The sequence below is a fragment of the Heptranchias perlo genome, chromosome 3 (assembly GCF_035084215.1).
Source record: "Heptranchias perlo isolate sHepPer1 chromosome 3, sHepPer1.hap1, whole genome shotgun sequence".
NCBI lineage: Eukaryota > Metazoa > Chordata > Chondrichthyes > Hexanchiformes > Hexanchidae > Heptranchias > Heptranchias perlo.
In genome coordinates this window covers 140,725,810-140,750,550 of record NC_090327.1, presented here as the reverse complement: position 1 = coordinate 140,750,550, position 24,741 = coordinate 140,725,810, and the positions used below count along the sequence as shown (strand labels likewise).

General features: G+C 43.5%; 1 protein-coding gene across 1 annotated transcript; it reads left to right on the top strand.

Moving 5' to 3' along the window:
- Positions 1-20,620: 20,620 nt before the first annotated feature.
- LOC137309048 (probable G-protein coupled receptor 139) lies at positions 20,621-22,427 on the top strand. The gene is made up of 2 exons (XM_067977386.1): positions 20,621-20,690; positions 21,484-22,427. Exons 1-2 carry the CDS (start codon positions 20,621-20,623, stop codon positions 22,425-22,427), a joined length of 1,014 nt encoding a protein of 337 aa, XP_067833487.1.
- The last annotated feature ends 2,314 nt before the right edge of the window (positions 22,428-24,741 follow it).

Genomic DNA, 24,741 nt, shown 5'->3' with positions numbered 1-24,741 from the left:
CACTCCAGCCCCTGCGGTGCCCACCGGTCGCGGAAAGCCTCAAGCGTACCGGCAGACACCGCGTGCTCCATCTCCAGGGCCACCCGGGCGCGGAGCAACCCGCGAAAGAGAGGCAGACAGGCCCACGGACCGCGAGCATCCTGGACCTGTGGATAGCCACCTTGGACAGGCCCAGGAGCAGGCCCACGAGGACGTCCACCGACCTGCCCGCTCCCCTCCTCACCGGGCGGCCAAAGATCAGGAGCGTGGGACTGAAGTGCAGCCAGAACTTGAGGAGCAGCCCCTCCAAATAATGGAACAGGGGCTGCAGTCTCGCACAGACAGTGTACAAATGGAAAACGGACTCCTCCCGGCCGCAGAAAATGCAAGCGGCCTGGGTGTCCGTAAAATGGCGTAAACGCCTGTTGCACGGGACTGCTCCGTGCAACACCCTCCACCCCAGATCCCCAAAGTAACACGGGAGGACCCCCGTATAGAGAGCCTCCCACTGAGTCCCCCGTCTCCGCTGGACGGCAGGATGGCACGCCAGGGCGTGTCCGGGCGAGAGACGAGGGCGAGGAAGTGGATGGTGTGCAGGAGCAGCCCGTACAGGAAATCCCTCCGCGCGGTGTGAAACGGCACGGAGGGAATTTCCGAGAGACGGCTCAAGTTGTGAGGCGCGGCCCTCCGAGGGAGGTTCCGGGGTTTGGCGCCGAGGAGGAATTCCGTCCGAACGGGGGTCAGGTCGGAGGGATGGCTCCGCACGCTTGAGCCGCCTCCACACCCCGAGTGGAGTCAGGGCCGAGCGCCGATTTCAACGCCTGGATGGCGGCGGCCGCGTCCCCGGCATGCCACGAGGACATGCGAGCGGCGAGCGCCCACGGCTCGAGCCAAACCGACCCTCCGCCATCCAGGACGTCCCTGACTCTGGTCACCCGACCGGCAACAGCCCTCTTCTCCGTCAGCCACGAGCGGCCGAAGCCGACATCGCGGAGGAACGGATTCCCGAGCAGCGGCTCCTGCAGGACGGCCGCTACCCCCGACGGGCGAGAGCTCCGGCTGGAGGCGACCATGGTCCAGACCCTGAGCAGATCCTGGTACAAGACAGGCAGCTCCTGCAAAGACGTGCGGCCGCCCAACAGAGAGACGAACAGGAGCTGCATGTCGTAGTTCAGGCCGTGCAGCTGGCGGAAAAAATACATCGCCAGCGCATGCCATCTAAGAGGACGCTCCGCGTACAGGTATCGCTGCAGCGTCCGAAGGCGGAAAGTTGCCCAATGTCCTGTACTCGTTTAGCATAACTTCTCTGCTTTTCAATTCAATTCATGTTAAAATAAACCCCAGCAGCTTGTTTGCATTTTTATGGCCTTGCCCCTCAGTAAGATGGCTGCTTTGCCCCTCAACGCTTTGCTGGTGGACATTTTGTTTCAGGATCAAGGCGGGAGTGAATGGTTACTTTTTAACCGCAATGTGCATGTATAGGAGCTGACACTGAGACAGACACAGGCAGTCCAGTTGTCGTCGGGACTGAATCGTTGTCCTTTACTCACTGTGCACCAAACATGGACAGGGGCTGAAACTGCGACACACACGGGGGTGGGTCGTTCCCCTTTACTCTTTGTGCACTGTTCAAGAACAGGAGCTGGCAGTGAGCCAAACATGTATAGCGATGAAGATACATACTGAGAGAGACATGTTGTTTAAATATAAAGACAGTGATTTTGATTCAGGTACAAGGCTCAATTTTGTGTTTATTCAGAGGCACCATTTCGTGTTAACACAGCACTGGTAGATTTATTACAGAATACCACTCCTCAGTGGGAAAGGCACACACTGTACAGAGAGATACGAAATGCAAACTGAAACACAGATATAAGTCTGAACGGAGATCAAAAGTTGCATAAGTAAAACACCGATACAGATCTTGTCGTTGTGTTTTATAAAATAGTGTTTTACTTTAATATATTGCATAAATATTTCTCAAAACAACGTCCCACACCCTTCAACTGCATATCAGTTCTAGGGGAGGTGGGACCTTTACAGGCCGAAAGTGTTGCGCCTCAACGGATCCTGGACCAATGTCCTTGCGGGGAGGTTCGCTCGTGCAGTGGTGGGGATTTGGAAGGGTTAAACTAACTTGGCAGGGGGATGTGAAGCTGAGTGTAGATTCAGAAGGGAGAGAAGCAGAGCTGGAAATGGAAGGCAGAAAATTAGTAAGCGAGTTTGGAAGGCAGAGGAAACAAAGGTTAGAAATTCGAAAATGAAGGAATTTGGCAGTGCGTAATGGTATATGCCTCAATGCAAGGAGTACAGTGAATAAGGCAGATGAGCGAAGGAAACAGATGGACACTTGGAAGTACGAAATCGTAGCTATTAATGAAACATGGCTAAAAAGTGGTCAGGAGTGGCAGCTCAACTTTCTTGGGAACGGGGTTTTCAGACGAGATAGAGAGGAGTATAAAAAGGTGGGATGGCAACATCGGATAAAGAAACAATCACGGCTGTGAGGAGGGATGATATGTTAGCAAAATCATCAAATGAGGCCATATGAGTTGAGCCGAAGAAACAAAAGTGTGAGTCACACGGTTGGGAGTGTAATATAGACCTCCACACATTAAGAGTGAGATAGAAGAGCAAATGTGTTGGCAATTTTTGAAAAGAGCAAAAAGAAAGACCAGTAATAGTAGGGGATTTCAATTACCCTAATATTAAGTGGGATAAAATGAGTGCAAAAGGTATAGAGGGCGCACAATTCTTAAATTGCTTTCAGGAGATTTTTTTAGCCATTATGTAGCATGCCCAACAAGGGCGGGTGGGGGGGGGGAGGGCAGTTATGGATTTAGATTTATGGAATGAAGCTGGGCAAGTGGGTGGAGTATCAATGGCAGAGCATTTTGGTGATTGTGATCATAATTCAGTTAGATTTAGCAGTTATGGCAAAGGAGAAAGATAGAACAGGAGTAAAAGTTCTAAATTGGGGAAAGGCCAATTATACTAAGCTGAGAAGTGAATTCGCAAAAGTGGACTGGAAACAGCTACTTGATGGTAAATCAGTGTCAGAGCAGTGGGAGGCATTCGAGGGGTTCAGAATAAACATATTCCCACAAAGAAAAAGGGTGGGACTGCCAAATCAAGAGCCCTCTGGATGACAAGGTGCATACAGGGTAAGAGAAGGCAAAAAAGAGAAGCTTATTTCAGACACCGAGAGGTGAATACTGCAGAAAGCCGAGAGGAGTATCGAACGTGCAGGGGTGAAACTAAGAAGATAATTAGGAAAGCAAAGAGAGGGCGTGAAAACATACTGGTAAATAAAATTAAGGAAAACCCAAAGATGTTTGAGAGGTCCAATGCAGAAATTGTAGTTAAGGAGGAGGAGTATGAAATATTGGATGGGAAAAAATAGTGTGAAAGGAAGTATTAAGGGCTTTAGCATCTTTGAACGTCGATAAATCGGCAGTCCTGGTTGAAATATATTCCAGGCAGTTAAAAAAGGAAACATTGGAGGCTCTGACCATCATTTTCTAATACTTCTTTGCGACAGGAATGGTGCAGAACGATTGCAGGACTGCTGACGTTGTACCGTTGTTTAAAAAGGGAGAAAAGGTTAACCAGAGTAATAACAGGCCAGTCAGTCTTACCTCGGAGGTGGGCAAAGTATTGGAAACAATTCTGAGGGATAGTATAAACCGTCATTTATAAAGGCATGGATTAATCAAGGACAGTCAACATGGATTTGTTAAGGGAAGGTCGTGTCTGACTAATTTGATTGAATTTTTTGAGGAGGCAAGAAGGAGGATCGATGAGGGTAATGCGTTCGATGCCGTCTACATGAATTTTAGCAAGGCTTTTGCCAAGGTCCCATATGGCAGACTGATGCCTATGGCATCCAACGGAAAGTGGCAAATTCGATCCAAAATTGGCTCAGTGGCAGGAAGCAAAGTGTAATGGTCGACGGCCGTTTTTGTAACTGAAAGGCTGTTTCCAGTGGGCTTCCGCAGGGCTCAGTACCAGGTCCCTTTCTTTTTCTGTTGTAGATTAATGATTTAGACTTGAATGCAGGAAGCATGATTAAGAAGTTTGGAGATGATACAAAAAGTGGCCGTGTGATTGATAGTGAAGAGGAAAGCTGTGCACTGCACGAAGACAGCAATGGACTGGTCACGTGGGCAGAAAAGTGGCAAATGAAATTGAATCTGGAGAAGTGTGAGGTAATGCATTTGTGGAGGTCAAACAAGGCAAGGGAATACATAAACATGGGAGGATACTGAGAAATGTAGAGGAAGAGGGGTCCTGGAAGAGCATGTCCCCAGAATCCTGAAGGTAGCAGGACAGGTGGACAAGGTTGTTTTAGAAGGCATACGGAATACTTTCCTTTATTTGCCGGGACATAGCATGCAGGTTATGCTAGAACTGTCTTAACACTAATTATTCCACAGCTTACGTATTGCGTACAGTTCTGGTCATCACATTACAGGAAAGATGTGATTACACTAGAGAGGATAGAGAGGAGGTTTACGAGGAAGTTGCCAGGACTGGATAATTTTAGCTATGCGGAAAGATTGGATAGGCTGTGGTTGTTTTCTTTGGAGCAGAGGAGGCTGAGTGGTGATTTAATTGAGGTGCATAATATTATGAAGAGCCTGGATAGTGTGGATAGGAAAGACCTATTTCCCTTAGCAATACGTTAATACCCGTGGGCATGGATTTAAAGTAATTAGAATAAAGGTTAGTGGGGAGCTGAGGAAAAAAAATCAACCAGTGGGTTTTGGAAGTTTGAAATTCACAACCTGATGGGGTGATAGAGGCAGAAACACTCATCAAATTTAAAAGTTACTTGGATATGCACTTGAAGTGCCATAACCTACAGGGTTACGGCCCAAATTTTGGAAAGTGGAATTCGTCTGGGTAGGTCTATTTCGACCGGCACAGAAACAATGGGCCGAATGGCCTATTTCTGTGTGGTAAATTTGCTATGTTTCTATGTTTTTAATGCGTCAAAATGCAAGAAGCATTAATAAACTTGCAGAACGGTTGTGTGATTTTCAAATGATTTTAATATGGATAATTGTGATGTGGTGCATTTCGTTAGGACTACTAAGGAGTCTGCATACTGCTTGGATAACCAGAGTTTAAATGGGGCAAAGTTGCAAAGGGATCTCAAGGAAAAGATAAACAAATCACTAAAAGCAGCAATGCAGGTTAAAAAGGCCATGAAAAGGCAAAGGAAGCACTGGGATTCATTTCTACGGGGATAGAATTGAAAATCAAGAAGCTATGTTAAACTTGTAAAGAACTTTGGTGAGACCGCACTTGGAGTACTGTGCACAGTTCAAGTCTCCATTCTATAAAAAGGGTATCGACGCTTTGGAGAAGGTGCAAAAAAGATTCACAAAGATGATACCCGAACTGAAAAATACACTTATTAGGAAAGGCTGAAAAGACTGGGCCTACTTTCTCTCGAAAAGGGAAGGCTGAGAGGTGGCCAAATATAGGTCTTTAAGGGAATGACATGATCTGATGTCACGGAGAAAATGTTTCCATTTTTGGTGGAGTTCAAAACTAGAAGCCATAATTATAAGAAATTCACTAATAAATCAGATACGGAATTCACGAGAAACTTCTTTACCCAAAGAAAAGTAAGAATGTGGACTGCGCTACCAAAAGGAGTAATTGAGGCAAATATCATGGATGCATTTAAAGGGAAGCTATATAAGCGCACGAGGGAGAAAGGGATAGAATGTTATGTTGATCGGGTTAGATGCAGTAGGGAGATGAAGCAAGGTGGGAAGAGGCACGTCTGGAGCAGAAACGCAGGCAAAGACAAGTTGGGTTTATTGACTGTTTTTGTGCTGTAAACTCAATATAACTGTTCTTCACATTTACTGTCCCACACTCGCTGCTGCCTGAGTTCCTGTTAAGTATGCATATCAAGCTACTAAATTTCTAGCTCATCTTTAATTTTATTACCATTCTTGTAAAGTACTGTCCCATTACTTGCTGCGGTTCGAGTTGCTGTTGAGTATCCATATCTTGCTATTAATTCTATAAACCATGTTACACTCGATTACTGTTCTTGTCATTTACTGTCCCATATTCGCTGCTGCTCGAGATGATGGTAAGTCTCTAAATGTAGCTTAAAAATTAGAGGGGGTATGCGCGAGGGGTGATATAGAATCATAGATTCATAGAAAAGTTACAGCACGGAAGCAGGCTATTCGTCCCATCGAGTCCATGCCTGCTCTATGCAAGTGCAATCCAGCTGGTCTGAATCCCCCGCCCCATCCCAGTAGCCCTGCATCTTTTTTTGCTTTCAAGTACTCATCCAGTTCCCTTTTGAAAGCCATGATTGAATCTGCCTCCGCCACCTCTTCGGGCAGGGCATTCCAGATACTAATCTCTCAGTGTGTGAAAACGTTTTTCCTCCTGTCACCTTTAATTCTTTTGCCGATCACCTTAAACCTGTACCGTCTGTTTCTTCACCCTTCCACCAATATATTTGAAGGGGGAACAGGGATGGGCAATATATTAACGGCGTACTTGTGCTTGTCAGGTTTAATTAATAATGGATCCCTGAGCTTGTGCCTATTCTTCCAAGATTAGGGTCCAGAGATGGTACTGATAATCAGAGGGGATACGGAGAAAGTACAAATATTTAGCGAGGATCCAGAGGCGGTACTAATATTTACAGAGGATCAAGAGATGGTACTAATATTTACAGGAGATCCATAACGGTGTTAATATTTACAGGACGAAGCAGTGATGGTAATAATAGTCATAGGGGATCCAGAGAAGGAACAAATATTTGCTGCGGCTCCAGAAATGGTACTTATTTTTACAAGGGTTCCAAGGATGGCTGTAATATTGACACGGGGATCCAGAGGTGGTGTTAATATTTATTGGCGATCGTGAAGCAGAACCAATATTTGCATTGAGTCCAGAGATTGTACTAACAATAGCAATGGGTCCAAGAGAGGGGAAATATTTCGCATAGGGATCCAGATATTATAATATTAACAAGAAATGCAGAGGCTGTACTAATATTTGCAGAGGTATCCAGAGGAGTTACTAATATGTAGAGGGGATACAGAGATGGTAATAATATTAACTGGTGGATCCAGCCAGGGCACTAATATTTACAGGGGAATCAGAGCCTGTACGACTATTTACAGTGGAAGCAGAAATGGTGCTAATAATTAAAGCGGACCCTGAGGCAATACTAATATTTGCAGGGGAGCCAGAGACTGTAGCAATATTTAAAGGGGATCCAGATGCGGTATTAATATTTACAGAGGATTCAGAGAAGGTAGAAATATTTACTAGGGAATCCTGACATGTTCCTAATATGTACACTGGGATCCAGAGAGGGTATAGCTTTGACAGAGGTATCCAGGGATTAGAATAATATTTACAAGTAATGCAGAGACGGTACAAATATTTGAAGAGAGATTCAGAGACGGTATTAATATTTAAAGGGGAACGAGAGACTTTACGAATAGTTACAGTGGAAGCAGAAACGGTACTGATATTTACAGTGGATCCAGAAGCGGAACTGACATTTACAGAGGATCCAGGGACGTTGGTAACATTCACACGACGATCCAATGATGGTAATAATATTTGCAGAGGATCCAGTGATGGCCCTCATATTAACTGCACGATCCAGAGTCGGTATTAATGTTGAGAGGGGATTCAGAGGTTGTATTAATATTTAAAGGGGATATGGAGACAGTAAAATTGGTAATAGGGGATCCCGAGATGGTACAAATATTTACAGTGGATTCAGGTACGGTACTAATATTTACGGGGGATCCAGAGACGGTACTAATAATTAGAAGAATCCAGAGATGGTACTAATACATACAGGGGATCCAGAGACGGTACTAATATTTATGGAGGATCCAGATACAGTACTAATATTGCTGGTGGTCCTGATACGGTACTAATATTTACAGGGAATCCCAGCCTGATGAATAATTCCCCAGTTTATGTCCCTTCCTTATAGTTGACCTATTGATGATTGAGATCCTGTCTCGGGAAAAGTGTGCTCTCTCCAAATGTGTCATTCGCTACCTGGTGGCGATGGCAACGGCTGATCTACTGTTCGTTATCATCGATCTGATACTCAGACAGATTCCAGTTGCTTATTCGAAGAGTTTGAATTCCTGCGGTCCATCTACTTGTGTAATATCCACGCCGTCCTGCTTTTCGCAGCCACAGACTGTTCTGTCTGGTTCACCATAACTTTCACCTTTGATCGATTAGTGGTTATTTGTTGCCAGAAGCTGAAAACTAACTATTGCACCAAGAAAACGGCGGCTGTGGTTTGGGGAACAGTAACTGTTCTGAACTGTTGAAAGAACATCTACTGGTACTTTATGGCCGGTGGTGAATATTTGTTCATTAATCAACCCTGGTTTTTTGATGCAACACGGCAAGTTCTAATTTCACTGTGTAGGCAGCAATTGAACTCGTTCATTGTGTCCTCACACAGGGTGTTCCATTAGTTCTGATTCTGCTTCTCAATGTCTTCACTGTCAGATGTATTTTCTTGGCCAGCGGAGCCGGCTGGAGACTCCGGAGCCTCAGCAGCGGGGCCAGTCCCGGAAACCCAGAGATGGGGAGCCGAAGGAAATCCATAATTTTACTCTTTGTTATATCAGGGAACTTGATACTGTTATGGGCGATGTTTATGGACAATTCTATATGCAACTGGAAGGTGTGATTCGACTATGAGTCTGCATTTGCACCTGCGTTTATACAAGACCTTGGATTAATGTTCCAGCTCCTGAGCTGCTGCCTAAACACTTGTATTTATGCCATGATACAGGCTAAATACAGAGAGCAGTTGAAGAATGTGGTGAAATATCCCTAAACGGTATTTGTTAAATTCATTAAATGATGAAAAGTTCTGAAACCTTTCTAAGAGCAGAGTGAGTTCTGTGGCATACGGTGTCTGATTCTCTCTCCACAAGGCTGCAAACACTGTGTAATCTGCAAAGTAAGTGTCGGTGATCAGTGTGTTAACGGTGCTTGAGGTGGAGGAATATTACGATCGTGTCGACAGCGGTAATGTTAGATTAGGGTAACCACCAGTAATGTAAGAGTTGATTCACTAACAGTAATATTAGATTCGGGTCACTACCAGAAATGTTAGATTATGGTCACCGTCGGTAATTTCAGTGTAGGATCACTGCTGGAAATGCTAGAGTAGAGTCACCACTAGCAATGATAGAGTAAAGTCACCACCAGTAACATTAGAGTAATATTACAACCAGTAAGTTTAGAGCAGGGCCACCACCGGTAATTTTAGAGCAGGGCCACCACCGGTAATGTTAGAAAAGGGTCACCACAAGTAATGTTAGAGTGGGACAAAGATATTAGAATAGGGTCACCACTAGTAAATTTAAAGCAGTGTCACCACCGATAATGTTAGAATATGGCCACCACCATTAATTCTACTGTTTGATCACCATATTATAGTATGGTCAGCACAAGAAATGTTAGTGTGGAACAAAGCCAGTAATGTTAGAGTAGAATCACAGCCAGTAATGTAAGAGTAGGTTCAGGACAAGTAATGGGAGAGTAGAGCCACCAAGAGTAATGTTAGAGTTGGGTCACCAACATTAATATTACAGTCGTGTCACAACCATTAAATTTATAGCAGCGTCACCATCAATAATGTTAGACAATGGTCACCACCATTAATTTTAGTGTTGGATCACCACCAATAATGTTAGAGTATGGTCAATACCAGTAATATTAGAGTAGGATCAACACCGGTAATATTAGAGTAGCGTCACTACCAGTGATATTAGAGTAGGCTCATAACCAATAAAGTTAGAGTGGGGTCACCAACATTAATGTGAGTACAGTGTCACCACCAGTAATATTAGACTCGGGTCACAACCAGTAATGTAAGATTAGGTTCACCACTAGTAATGATAGATTAGAGTCACCACCACTGTTAGAGTCGGGTCACCACAAGTAACATTAGAGTAGCGTCACCAATTATAAAGATAGAGCAGTGTCATCACCGGTAATGTTAGATTAGGGTCACCACAAGTAATGTTAGATTCGAGTCACCACCACTAATGTTGGAGTAGCGTCACCACAAGTAATTCAAAGGTATGACCACCACCTTTAATGATAGAGTAGGGTCACCATCATCAATGTTAGAGTAAAGTCACCAACATAATGTTAGAGCAGGGTCACCACCAATAATGTTAGCGTAGGGTCACCGCCATTAGTGTTGGAGAGGGTCACCAGCAGTAATGTTAGTGTAGGGTCACCAATATTAATATTAGTGTTGGATCACCACCAGTAATGTTAGAGTAGGGTCAGGACCAGTCATGGTAAAGTTGAGTTTCCAACATTAACGGTAGAGTAGGGTAAACAAGCAATAATGTTAGAATAGGGCTACAGCCAGTAATATTAGTGTACGGTGACCAAAACTAATGTTAGATTACGGTCAGTACTAGTAATGCTCGAGTCGATTCGCCACCAGTAATGTTACAGTCGATTCACCAACAGTAATGTTAGAGTAGCGTCATCACCGGTGATGTTTGAGTAGGGTCACCACCAGGAATGTTAGAGTAGGGTCACCAGAAATATTGTTATAGTCGTGTTACCACCAGTAATATTAGACTATGGTCACCGCCAGTAATGTTACAGTAGGCTCACCACCAGTAATTTTAGAGTAGGATCACCACCAGTAATATTAAAGTAGGGTCACCACCAATGCTGTTAGAGTAGGTTAACCACCAGTAATGATAGAATAGAGTCACCAGCAGTAAAGTTAGAGTCGGCACACCACCATTCATGTCATAGTTGGATCACCACAAGTAATGTTAGAGAAGGGTCACAACCAGTAATGTTACAGTAGGTTCGCCGACAGTGATATTGGAGTTGCGTCACCAGCAGTAATAATAAATTAGCGTCACCAACAGCAAAGTTAGATTAGCAATATTAGAGTAGGGTCAGCACCAGTAATGTTACATTTCTGTCGCCACCAGAATGTAAGAGTAGGTGCGCCACAGGTAATATTGGAGAACGTTAAACACCAGTACTTTTAAAGTAGGGTTAGCACTAGTAATGTTAGAGTGGGATCACCACAAGTAATATAAGTGTATGGTCACCGCCAATAATGTTAGAGTAGGTTCACCACCAGTAATATTAGAGTAGGGTCACTACCAGTAATGATAGAGTCGGGTCACTGCCAGTAACATTAGCGTATGGTTAGAAACAGTAATATTATAGTAGAGTCACCACCAGTAATGTTAGAGTAGGATCATCAGCATTAATTTTCGAGTGGATTCACCAGCATAATGTTAGGGTAGAGTCACCAGCAGTAACGTTAGAGTACGTTTACCACCAGTAAAGTTAGAGGAGGATCACCACAATTAATATCAGTATATGCTCACTGCCAATAATGTTACAGTAGGGTCACCATCAGTAATATTAGAGTAGGGTCACTACAAGTAATATTAGAGTATGTACACAAACCGTAATGTTAGAGTAGATTCACCACCACTAATGTTAGACAAGGGTCACCACTAATAATGTTCGGGTAGAGTCACCACCGCTGATGTCAGAGTAGAGTCACCACTCGGGATGATAGAGTGGTGTCACCTCCAGTAATGATGGGGTGGAGTCACCAACCTTAGAATAGGCTTACCACCAGTTGTGTTAGATTAGAGTCACCACCAGTAACGTTAGAGTTGGATGACTACCAGTAAGATTAGAGTCTGGTCACAACGAGTAATGTTAGGGTAGGATCTCGACAATAATATTAATGTAGGGTCACCACAATTAATGATAGAGTAGGGTCACCGCGAGTAATATTACAGTAGGTTCACCGAAAGTAATGATAGTATAGATTTACGGCCAGTAATGTTATATTAGCGTCATCACCCGTAATGTTAGTTTAGGGTCACCACCTGTAATGTTAGAGTAACGTCACCAGAAGTAACGTTAGAGTAGTGTCACCACCAGTAATATTAGACGAGGGTAACCACCAGTAATGATCGGGTTGGGTCACCACTAGTAATGTTAGATTAGTGTCACCACCACTAAAGTTAGAGTAGCGTCATCACAAGTAATATTAATGTAGGGTCACCACCGTTCATGATAGAGAAAGGTCACCATCATTAATGCTAGAATAGAGTCAGCAGCAGCAATGTTAGAGTAGGGTCACCACCAATAATGTTCGGGTTGCATCACCACCATTAATGTTAGTGACGGATCATCACAATAAAGTTAGAGTAGGATCAGCAGCCAGTAATATTAGTGTAGGGTCACCACCAGTAACATTAGAGTAGGATCACCAGCAGCAATGTTATACTAGATTCACGACCAGTAACATTGGATGAGCGACACCATCTGTGATGTTAGAGTTGGGTCACCACTAGTAACGTTAGAGTAGGATTACCACCAGTGATGTTGGAATAGGCTCATCACCAGTAATGTCGGAGTAGTGTCACCACCAATAATATTAGATTAGGGACACCACCAGCAATGTAAGAGTTGGGTCACCACCAGTAATGTTAGAGTAGTGTCTCGACCATTAATATTTGAGTTGTGTCATCACCAGTAATGTTAGATTAGGGTCACCACTAGTAATGTTAGATTGGCGTCACCACAATTAACGTTAGAGAACGGCCACCACAAGTAACATTAGAGCAACGTCACCTCATGTAATGATAGATTACGGTCACCGCCAATAATGTTACAGTCGGGTCATCACCAGCATTGTTTCTATGGGGTCACCACCAGTGATGATGGAGAAAGGTCACCACCAGTAATATTAGAATGGGTTCACCACCAGTATTGTTAGAGCAGTTTCATCAAGGCAGCATTTGACCGAGTGTGGCACCAAGGAGCCCTAGTAAAATTGAAGTCCATGGGAATCAGGGGGAAAACTCTCCAGTGGCTGGAGTCAGACCTAGCACAAAGGAAGATGGTAGTGGTTGTTGGAGGCCAATCATCTCAGCCCCAGGGCATTGCTGCAGGAGTTCCTCAGGGCAGTGTCCTAGGCCCAACCATCTTCAGCTGCTTCATCAATGACCTTCCCTCCATCATAAGGTCAGAAATGGGGATGTCCGCTGATGACTGCACAGTGTTCAGTTCCATTCGCAACCCCTCAGATAATGAAGCAGTCCGAGCCTGCATGCAGCAAGACCTGGACAACATCCAGGCTTGGGCTCATAAGTGGCAAGTAACATTCGCGCCAGATAAGTGCCAGGCAATGACCATCTCCAACAAGAGAGAGTCTAACCACCTCCCCTTGACATTCAACGGCATTACCATCGCCGAATCCCCCACCAACAACATCCTGGGGGTCACCATTTACCAGAAACTTAACTGGACCAGCCATATAAATACTGTGGCTACGAGAGCAGGTCAGAGGCTGGGTATTCTGCGGCGAGTGACTCACCTCCTGACTCCCCAAAGCCTTTCCACCATCTACAAGGCACAAGTCAGGAGTGTGATGGAATACTCTCCACTTGCCTGGATGAGTGCAGCTCCAACAACACTGAAGAAGCTCGACACCATCCAAGATAAAGCAGCCCGCTTGATTGGCACCCCATCCACCACCCTAAACATTCACTCCCTTCACCACCAGCGCACTGTGGCTGCAGTGTGTACCATCCACAGGATGCACTGCAGCAACTCGCCAAGGCTTCTTCGACAGCACTTCCCAAACCCGCGACCTCTACCAGCTAGAAGGACAAGAGCAGCAGGCGCATGGGAACAACACCACCTGCACGTTCCCCTCCAAGTCACACAACATCCCGACTTGGAAATATATCGCCGTTCCTTCATCGTCGCTGGGTCAAAATCCTGGAACTCCCTTCCTAACAGCACTGTGGGAGAACCGTCACCACACGGACTGCAGCGGTTCAAGAAGGCGGCTCACCACCACCTTCTCGAGGGCAATTAGGGATGGGCAATAAATGCCGGCCTTGCCAGCGACGCCCACATCCCGTGAACGAATAAAAAAAAAATCACCAATAATGTTGGAAAAGGGCCACCACCGTTAATAATAGTGTTGGATTAGCAACAGTAATGTTAGAGTAGGACCACCACCAATAATAGGAGTGTAGGGTCACCATCAGTAATATTAGGGTAGGATCACCAGCAGCAATGTTACACTAGATTCACCACCTGTAATGTTAGGGTAGAGTCACCACCAGTAATGTTAGAGCAGCGTCACCACCCGTGATGTTAGCAGATGCTCACCAACAGTAACCTTAGACTGGAGTTAGCACCAGTAAAGGTAGAGTAGGGTTACCACCAGTAATGTTAGAGTAGGATGACCATCAGAAATATTGGTGTATGTTCACCGCCAGGATTGTTAGACTAGGTTCACAACCAGTTTTGTTCGAGTTGGGTCACCACCAGTAATGTTAAAGTAGTGTCAACACCAGTCATGTTAGAGTAAGTTCGCCTGTGGAAATATTAGCGTAGGGTATCCATCAGCAATATTTGATGAGAGTCAACACCAGGTAATATTAGAGTGGGGTCACCACCAGTAACGATAAAGTAGATTCACCACCAGTAATGTTAGAGTAGAGTCACCACCTGTAATGTTAGATTAGCATCACCACCAGTCGTGACAAAGTAGATTCACCACCAGTAATCTTAGAGTAGGATCACCCCCAATAATATTAGTTTAGTGTCACCACCAGTAATGTTAGAGTAGGATCGGCACCATTAATTTTAGTTTCGGATTACCATCGGTAATGTTAGAGCTGGCTCATCATCAGTAATGTTAGATTAGGCTCGCGAACAGTAAGATTGAAGTAGCGTCACCAGCATTAATATTAGATCAGTTTCACCAGCAGGGAAGTCAGAATAGTATCACCACCTTTAATATTAGAGTAGAGACTCCAGCAATAATGATACACTAGTGTCACCACCAATAATGTTAGATTGGCGTCACTACAACTAATGTTGGAGTACGGTCACCACAACTAGCATTAGAACAGCGTTATCTCCTGTAATGATGGAGTAGGGTCACCGCCACTAATGTTACAGTAGGGTCATCACCAGCAATGTTAGTTTAGTGTCAATACCAATGATGATGGAGTAGGGTCATCACCAGTAATATTTGAATGGGTTCAGCACCAGTAATGTTAGAGCAGTGCAATCACCAATAATGTTCGAGTTGTACCACCACCGTTAATGATAGTATTGCATCCCTACCAGTAATGTTAGAGTAGGGTCAAAACAATCAGTAATATTAGTGTAGGGTCACCATCAGTAACGTTAGAGTGGAATCACCACCAGTAATATTAGAGTAGGGTCACTACGTGTAATATTAATGTAGGATCACCAGCAGCAATGTTAGACTAGATTCACCATCAGTGATGTTAGAGTGGAGTCACCACCAGTACTGTTAGAGTAGCGTCACCACCGGTGATGTTTGAGTAGGGTCACCACCAGGAATGGTAAAGTCGGGTCACCAGCAATATTGTTATCGTAGTGTCACCACCAGTAATATTAGAGTAGAGTCAACACCAGTAATGTTACATTACTGTCCCCACCAGAATGTAAGAGTAGGTATGCCACAGGTAATATTGGAGAATGCTAAACACCAATACTTTTAGAGTTGGGTTAGCTCCAGTAATGTTAGAGCAGGATCACCACAAATAATATAAGTGTATGGTCACCGCCAGTAATGTTAGAGTATGCTCATCACCAGTAATATTAGCGAATGGTTAGAAACAGTAATATTAAAGTAGAGTTATCATCAGTAATGTTAGAGTAGAATCATCACCAGTAATATTAGAGTAGGGTCACTACCTGTAATATTAATGTAGGATCACCAGCAGCAATGTTAGACTAGATTCACCATCAGTAATGTTAGAGTAGAGTCACCATCACTAATGTTAGATTAGGATCACCACCATAAATATAGCTGTATGTTCACGACCAGTAATGTTAGACAAGGTTTACCACCAGTATTGTTAGAGTTGGATCACCACCAGTGATGTCGAAGTAGTGGCACCATAAGTCAAGTTCGAGTAAGTTCGCCAGCAGTAATATTAGTGTAGGTTCACAATCAGCAATATTTGAGTAGGGTCACCATCAGTAATATTATTTTAGGATCACCACCAGTATTATTAATTTAGGGTCACTACCAATGCTGTTAGAGTAGGATAACCACCATTAATGTTAGTGTTGGATCACCATCGGTAATTTTAGAGTTGGGTCACCACCAGTAACATTAGTGTAGGTTAGCCAACTGTAATATTGAAGTTGCGTCACCAGCATTAATATTAGATCAGGGTCACCACCAGGAAAGTTAGAATAGTGTCAACACCATTAATATTAGGCTAGAGTCACCACCAGTAATGTTACATTAGTGTCACCACCAATGATCGAGAAGGTGCACTACAGGTCATATTGGAGTGGGCGTAACACCAGTAATGTTAGAATAGGATCACCACCATTAATGTTAGATTAGGACCACCACCAGTAATACTAATGTAGGTTTACCACAAGTAATATTAGAGTAGGATCACACCAGTAATGATAGACTAGATTCACCATCAGTAATGTTAGAGTAGGATCACCACCAGTAATATTAGAGTAGGTTTACCACAAGTAATATTAGAGTAGGATCACCACCAGTAATGATGGACTAGATTCACCACCAGTAATGTTAGAGTATGGTCACCATCAGTAATGTTAGATTTGGGTAAACACCAGTAATGTTAGATTAGTGTCACCACCAGTGATGTTTTAGTGGAATCTCCAGCAGTAATATTAGAGTAATGTCACACCAATAATGTTAGATTAGGGTCACCACCATTAAAGTTATAGTAGGGTGAACACCAGTAATGATATTGTACTTTCACCCCTAGTAATGTTAGAGTGGGTTCACCACCAGTGATGTTAGGGTAGGGTCACCAGCAGTAATGTTAGAGTGGAGTCACCATCAGTAATGTCAGAGTTGGGTAAACACCAGTAACGCTAGAGTAGTTTCACCATGAGTAATGTTTGAGTTGAATTACCACCAGTAAGGCGAAAGTAGTATAACACCAATATTCTTAGAGTAGGATCAACATCAGTAATGTTAGAATAGGGTCACTACCGATAATTTTAGAGTCGGGTCACCACCAATAATATTAGAGTAGGGTCACTACCAATAATGTTAGTGTAGATTCACCACCATTAATGTTAGAGTAGGGTCACCACCATAATATTAGAGTAGGTTCACCACCAATAATGTTAGAGCAGGGTCACCACCAGTAAGGTTAGTGTAGAATCATAACCATTAATGTTAGTGTAGGGTCACCAGCAGTAATGTTAGAGTAGCGTCTGTAAGATTCTCAAAATTCACAGATCCCCCTAAACTCGGAGAAAAACCCTAAAGAAAAGGACTTTGGACTCTTATCTAATCATTTTAGGGTTACTCAGAAAAGGACTTTGGGCTCTTTTCTAGCCATTTCAGGGCGCCGCACGAGGAAGCATCAATCAGGGAAAAGTACTTTTCGAGGAATCCACGTCCTTTAAGGGACTCGCTTCCTCGTAGGGGTGACTGTAAGAATTCTGGGATTTCACCTTTTCCTTGAGTATGGAAAAACTTTGGCCATTGACTGAAATCCTAAGATGGAATTATAAGTGAGAGGTCACCAGACGAATCCACAACACACACACAGTGGAACGTGGGAGAATTAATGCTTCAGACATGTCTCTGTTTTAATGCAAAACCGACAGCAGGGGGTCGACTATCAAGGCCATTGAAAGAGGTAACTGCTCCAGACATGGTGGGACCATGCCTTTGTTTTAAAGCAACAACTAGGACGTTGGATACAAAAGGAAGCCTTGTGTGACAAGCTCTAAAAAATCGGAATTAACAATGACCCACCGGGAGAAGCAATTGCAACATGATGACGGACTCTCAAAAAGCCATCAAAGATTCTTAAGGACTTTGTAAGAACTGTTTAAACAGACATGAAGTGTTTTTTTTAAGGTATCGTAGACCATTGTAAGAGAGGGTTATTAGAAGTGGAAATTCGAAACCTCTCTCTCTCTCTGGTTCTTGCTGGCTGCTTGTCTTGTTCTGCCTGTCTCTGGAAGGAAGAGCAGTTTCCAGCAGACAACAAGGAAAGCAGTTCGACAGCGAAGGTCAGCAGCTCGAGAAGCAGGCCGACACACAAGAAGAAACCAGAGCAACAGCCCCAGTGACAATCAGACACCTCGCGGCAACAAGGGCCTTACGAAACATCCAACCGAATATTACCACCAACCAACTGGGTAATATTGGGCCACCGCAACCAAAGAAAATCAACACGGGAGAGAACCGAAGATCCGCAAAGTTTCCACTCTACAATCTATTTCTGACTTACCTCTGGGTGAATTACTGTCAAGGATTTGTTTGGTGAGCATTATCCCTGGCCCTCTAGCGTCCAACTTAGCTAGTACAGTGGGATTGAGAGGGGTGAAGGATCTTTCGACAGTAATTTCACTCGTGTGCACCGAAGTGATCCCCATTTTATTAAAGTGTTAAGATTGTTGTGTGTATTTTCTCTCTTGAATAAAGGTCAAAGTTTCTTGCACCAAAACCAATTGTCTGCTGCACTTTGTCACAACTCCCAAATAAGTCCAAGGTCGAGAACCCAGGGAGTGGGAGCGATTCGGACCGCTCAGAAGTCAGAGGTGAAGCTGACACACATCACCACCCCCTACAGTCACCGCCAATAATATTAGAATAGGGTCACCAACAATAATGTTGGAGCAGTGTCACCACTAGTAATGTTAGAGTCGGGTCACCACCAATAATGTTAGAGCAGGGTCACCACCAATAATGTTAGAGTAGGGTCACCACCAATAACAATAGAGTAGGGTCACCACCAATAATAATAGAGTCGGGTCACCACCAATAATAATAGAGTCGGGTCACCACCAGTAATATTAGAATAGGGTCACCACCAATAATGTTAGAGTGGAGTCACCAACAATAATGTTAGAGTAGGTTCACCACCAATAATGTTAGAGTAGGGTCACCACCAATAACAATAGAGTAGGGTCACCACCAATAATAATAGAGTCGGGTCACCACCAGTAATATTAGAATAGGGTCAACACCAATAATGTTAGAGTGGAGTCACCAACAATAATGTTAGTGTAGGGTCACCGCCAATAATATTAGAGTAGGGTCACAACCAATAATATGAGAGTAGAGTCACCAACAATAATATTAGAGTAGGGTCACCACCAATTATATTAGAATAGTGTCACCATCAATAATGTTAGAGTGGAGTCACCACCAATAATATTAGAGTAGGGTCAACACCAATAATATTAGAATAAGGTCACCACCAATAATTTTAGTGTTAGGTCACCACCAGTAATGTTAGAGTAGTGTCACCACCATTAATGTTAGTGTCGGGTCACCACCAGTACTGTTAGTTTAGGGTCACCACCAGAAATGTTAGTGTATGGTCACCACCATTGATGTTAGTGTCGGGTCACCACCAGTACTGTTAGAGTAGGGTCTCCGCGAATAATATTAGAGTAGGTTCACCACCAGTAATGTTAGTACAGGATCACCACCATTATTGTTAGTTTAGAGTCACCACCAGTAATGTTAGTGTCGGATCACCACCAGTAATGTTTGTGTCGCGTCACCACCAGTAATGTTAGAGTAGCGTCGCCGCCAATAATATGAGAGTAGGGTCACTACCAATAATGTTAGAGCAGGGGCACCACCAGTAATGTTAGAGTAGGGTCACCGCCAATAATGTTAGAGTAGTGTCGCCACCAATAACATTAGAGTAGTGTCAACACAAATAATCTTAGGGTAGGGTCACCACCAATAATAATAGTGTAGGGTCACCACCAGTAATGTTATTGTAGGGTCCCCACCAGTATTGTGAATGTAGTGACAACACCAATAATGTTAGAATAGATTCACCAAAATACAGTTAGAATGGAGTCACCACCAATAATGCTAGTGTAGTCTCACCACTAATAATTTTAGAGTATAGTCACCACCTGTAATGTTGGTGGACGGTCACCACCAGCAATTTCAGATTCGGGTCACCACCAGTAATTGTAGATAAGTGTCACGATATTAATGTTGGAGGATGATCACCACCAGTAATGTTAGAATTGACTCACTACCAGTAATGTTAGATTTAGATCACTCCCAGTCATATTCGCGTCGGTTCACCACCAGTAATGTTAGTGTAGTTTCACCACCAGTAATGTTAAAGCCGTGTCACCACCAGGTAGCATCACAGTACGGAACAAATTTTAAATATTCAACGGATGAGTTAAGATTTCAGCGAATTAATAAGATGCCCGAAGAACCTTCTGCAGGGTCTGGAAGCGAAGACCCCAGCGGGGATCACTGCGTATGCGCAGAGTACATTTCTCCATGATTACTCTCTGTTAATTAATTCAAATGGAAGGAGTTTCATGACTGAGCGGTACAATTTCCCGATTGACCTCCCGTGTGCACTGGAGCGGAAAATCTTGTCTTGTTTGTTAAGTGACTGTAACTAACGCCAATTATTGTGTAAACTGATTTTCACACTGGGACACGGACTGTTCTATAAAGGTGGAGCTTATCTGGTGCATTCCAGTCGGAACGGTAAAGCGGACAGAATTGACACAGTCTTCCAAAAAAATGGAACGGCCAACAATTCTACTGATAAAAGATATCTATTACCCTGTTCTAGCTACTTTCGCTATTCCCGGTAAGTCAATATATGCTGTTGTCTATAGTTGTTGACAATCTCACTGTTAATGATGTGTAACAGATTCCGAGAATGTCCTCTTTTATCCATCGGGACAAGTTGGTGAATATCAGCAGTAATCCTCTCCGTCCTCACGGCCGGTGAGCCACTGTTCTGGTCGGTAAACCGTGGGCACTGGGCGCCGAACATTACTCCCTATACCGCGGAGGTTGAGGCTCATCCACCGGCCCCTCGAACATTCATCAACTCATTGGTACCACTGTTCTCTATCTACTTTAATTAGATAATTCCTCGGACTGCAGCGCCTCCACCCAACAGGGGAGTTTGAAAGATATTTTGAGAAATAATTGCCGTTCAGGGGGCTGCTCCCCATCCCTGTGCTGCAAAGAAATTTCGCAGTTCCACCAGTTGCCGGTCTATCACTGAACAACCTCATCGCGGCGATTATAAATAGAAAAAGCGCAGAGTTTCGACCGAAATTGAATGCTTTTGTCTCAACTGATTGTTTTATTTGAATTATTATCTTCACAGTAATTGCTGCGAAATTATATTTAGTATCTGAGGACGTCTGACTTATGTATGCTGGAAGGACGGCGCATTTTCAATCCCTCTATCTTGAGTATTCAATGATTTCTATATTTTAAACAAAATGTCATTAATGCTCATCTTTATTTAAAAAACAAATCCGTGTGCATAACCTTAAGTAGGGACACATTGGAACATTTCCATACAATATGCTGTGAGATTTAAATGACTATCCCCGTTAATTACCTCTTTTCCCTCTTCTTTACAGCGAACCTATTGACAATTGTGATTCTCTCCAGAGGAAATTGCGGCCTTTCCAAATGTATCTCTGTCTACATGGTGGCCATGGCAACAGCAGATCTCCTGGTCATGACCATTCATGTAATCGTCTATCATATTCTCAATCATCACTTTCCAAATTCATTTCTTTCCTACACTGACGTTTGTAAGTTCATTCATTGCATGAATTGTATCACCTTGGATATATCAGTATGGTTTACCGTCTTGTTCACATTTGACCGATTTGTAGCTATATGTTGTGAGAAGTTTAAAAGAAAGTACTGCACGGTGAGAACTGCGGCCGCGGTTATAACAGCCGTCGCTGTCCTTTTCTGTTTACAGAACACACCCTTTTGGTTTGCATATGAACCTGAAAGAATAATTAACAATATTCCTTGGGGTTGCCGCTCCAGAGTGGACTTTTTCTCATCGCCTACAGGTGTTGTGTACTCTTGGTTGAAAAGTATTTTCGTTCCATGGATTCCTTTTGCATTGATGTTACTGTTTAATTGTTTGATAGTCAGAAGCATTTTTGTAGCCAATAAAGCCCGCAGGGGACTCCGGCGTCACAGCAATGAGAATCAGACCGATCCAGAGATGGAGAACAGAAGGAAATCCATCATTTTACTGTTCAGTGTATCGGGCAGTTTTTTACTGTTGTGGCTGACAGCTGCCGTGAGTTTTTTAACCACTAGACTGACAAACATCGTGCATTACCGAGGCGATTATGGAGCCCCTGTTTATATTGCGACTGAATCCGGATATCTGCTTATGTATTTGAGTTCCTGCACAAACACGTGTATTTATGCAGCTACCCAAACTAAATTCAGGGAAGAGCTGAAGAAGGTGGCGAAATCTCCTTGGACATTTATTCTAACATTGGTTAAGAAAATGAAAAACAATACCAAAGCTTCCTGTCCTAACGAGAGCTGAATTACATCCGGTCTCTCATTTTAGAATGACAGTCTGGATTTTTCTTGTGAGAATGAGCAGGTGTCATGAAATATTTCTTCCATTGTGTGCCTTGTATTTGATGTCTGCTGCGTTCCCTTGGTGAACAGAATCGTTATCTGCTAAAACAACGGGCTTCCCGCTCAAGTTTAAAAGAGAACAGACATAATGGAGCTTCAGCAGTGGAATAGAAAATGTGGGCGTCAGCGTTAACTGTGTTACACCGCAGGGACTGGAATGAGACCCGCCAGTTTAATTAATAGATAACATTTTCTTTGGTGTAGAAACAATAAATGGTGTTGCAATCGTGGTTATTTGTAATTCTTCTGTAATCTTGGTGTGAATGTTGCAGACACTGGTCTCCCATCAGATTTCGCTCCCCATTGATTCCTGGCCAAATAGAATGGGGCCCTGTCCCCTGATGAGTGATATAATGATGGAAACAGTAGGATCTTGACTCGTCTGTATGATGCTATACGTCCCTGTTTATAGATATTGAGTTAAAAATCTCAACTCAGCACCAAAATGTTGAAATTTTATAATAGGGGAACAGATCATTCGACCGAACCCGTCCCTGTCCATGTTTCACCGCCACCGAGCAAATAGTCCCAATCACTTTACCCGCCTGGTCTCAACATGCATTCAATCTAATTTTATTCGTCAATCTATCCACTTAAATCTTGAATATTGACTAATCTCAGGCTCTGTAATTTCCACATCTTCACATCTCTCCATGTAAAAAGGTTTCTCCTGCTCTGAGATCTAAATCTCTTCATTTAAAAAAAAATCTCTGACCGTTAGTTCTTGATTCTTCAACTAATGTAAGCAGTCTGCATCTATCTATCATTTCGCTTCCATTCTTAACTTAAATCACATGCGCACGACTCGCCAAAGATATCAATCTGGTGTCAATATAAAATCTAGTAAAGTCAGGAAAGTGCAGTTATGATAGTTAATTGGTACCGTTCGCTTGGAGATGATTGTGGCCTTGCTTTTACTTAACAATGGGAAGAATGTATTTGTTGGCTTGGCCATTATTCGAAATAGCGGGACATGCTGGAGCAGATTCTAATCGAACACTTCCATACGCCTCCCCCACCCCGATCTTTTAATTAGTTGCCAGAAAGGGCAGGAATGGCTTGTATCGTATGTCTAGTTCTCCCTGATTTTGTGATAACGCTGTGTACAGAATTGACCTGCTGCGTGTAAAGCAACCAGCATGACGAAAATGCACTGAAGAACGGGTCCAAGACATGGTCAGTCACGCTGCCAACACCACTACATGAAATGCTTAATGTGGGTCTGGGCAGCAAGAACATATGTAAAACAAATAGGTGGAGATCTGAGCAATAGAATAGATCGAGATAGATATATGATGCTGATGAGATATTGTTTGGTTTTGGCCTTAAATATTCTAATACGAACATACGACCATACGAATTAAGAGCAGGAGTAGACCATTCGGACCCTCCAGCCTGCTCTGTCATTTGTTAAGATCATGGCTGATCGGATTTCGACCTCAACCCTACTTTCCCGTCTACCTACTACATCCTTTGATTTCCTTGTTAATCAGTATTCTATCCAACTCAGCCTTAAATATATTCAATGACCCTGCCTCCACCGCTCTCTGGGGACGGGAATTCCACAGACTCACGACCCGCAAACCGTTTCAGTTCCTGCTTTCTGAATTCAAACAGCAGGAAATCTCTACAGGAAAGTCTCCTTTACCGCATGTCCTGCCCCTGCAGCCAGAGCGACAATGTTGAAATGCAGACAGCTAACATAAGCAAAACGAATGCCGGTATTTCTGTTGCACCACGTGAAAGATAGTTGTGTGCGAAACATTTAGGCCGCAAGTAGAACATGTTTTCACATAGTGAGTAAAAACGATCAAGACAGGACTCGAACCTGTAATCTTCTGATAAAATCTCAATTAAATACCGCATTTAGACGCTTTATCCATTCGGCCACAGAAATCATATTGGGTTGGGTTCTGTTAACCTTGCCGATGATTTTAATGTATTTTTCTTCCATAATTGGGCAAGTGGGACCTTCAACTCCTATCTCACCAGAGAAATGACAGCTGAACTATTTTCTTATGAATCTGATAAACATGGCCCCGCTCTGGCTGATCCGTAATTCCTTTATAATACCAATGCAGTTTACCGTTGACTGCGGTCTGAAGTGGCCGAGCAGCCGCTTATCTTGGGGCGGGCAAGAAATGGCGGACTTGCCAGCCACACACACAAAAACCTATGAAATACCCATAGACCGTATTTCTGTCCCTCACATGGAG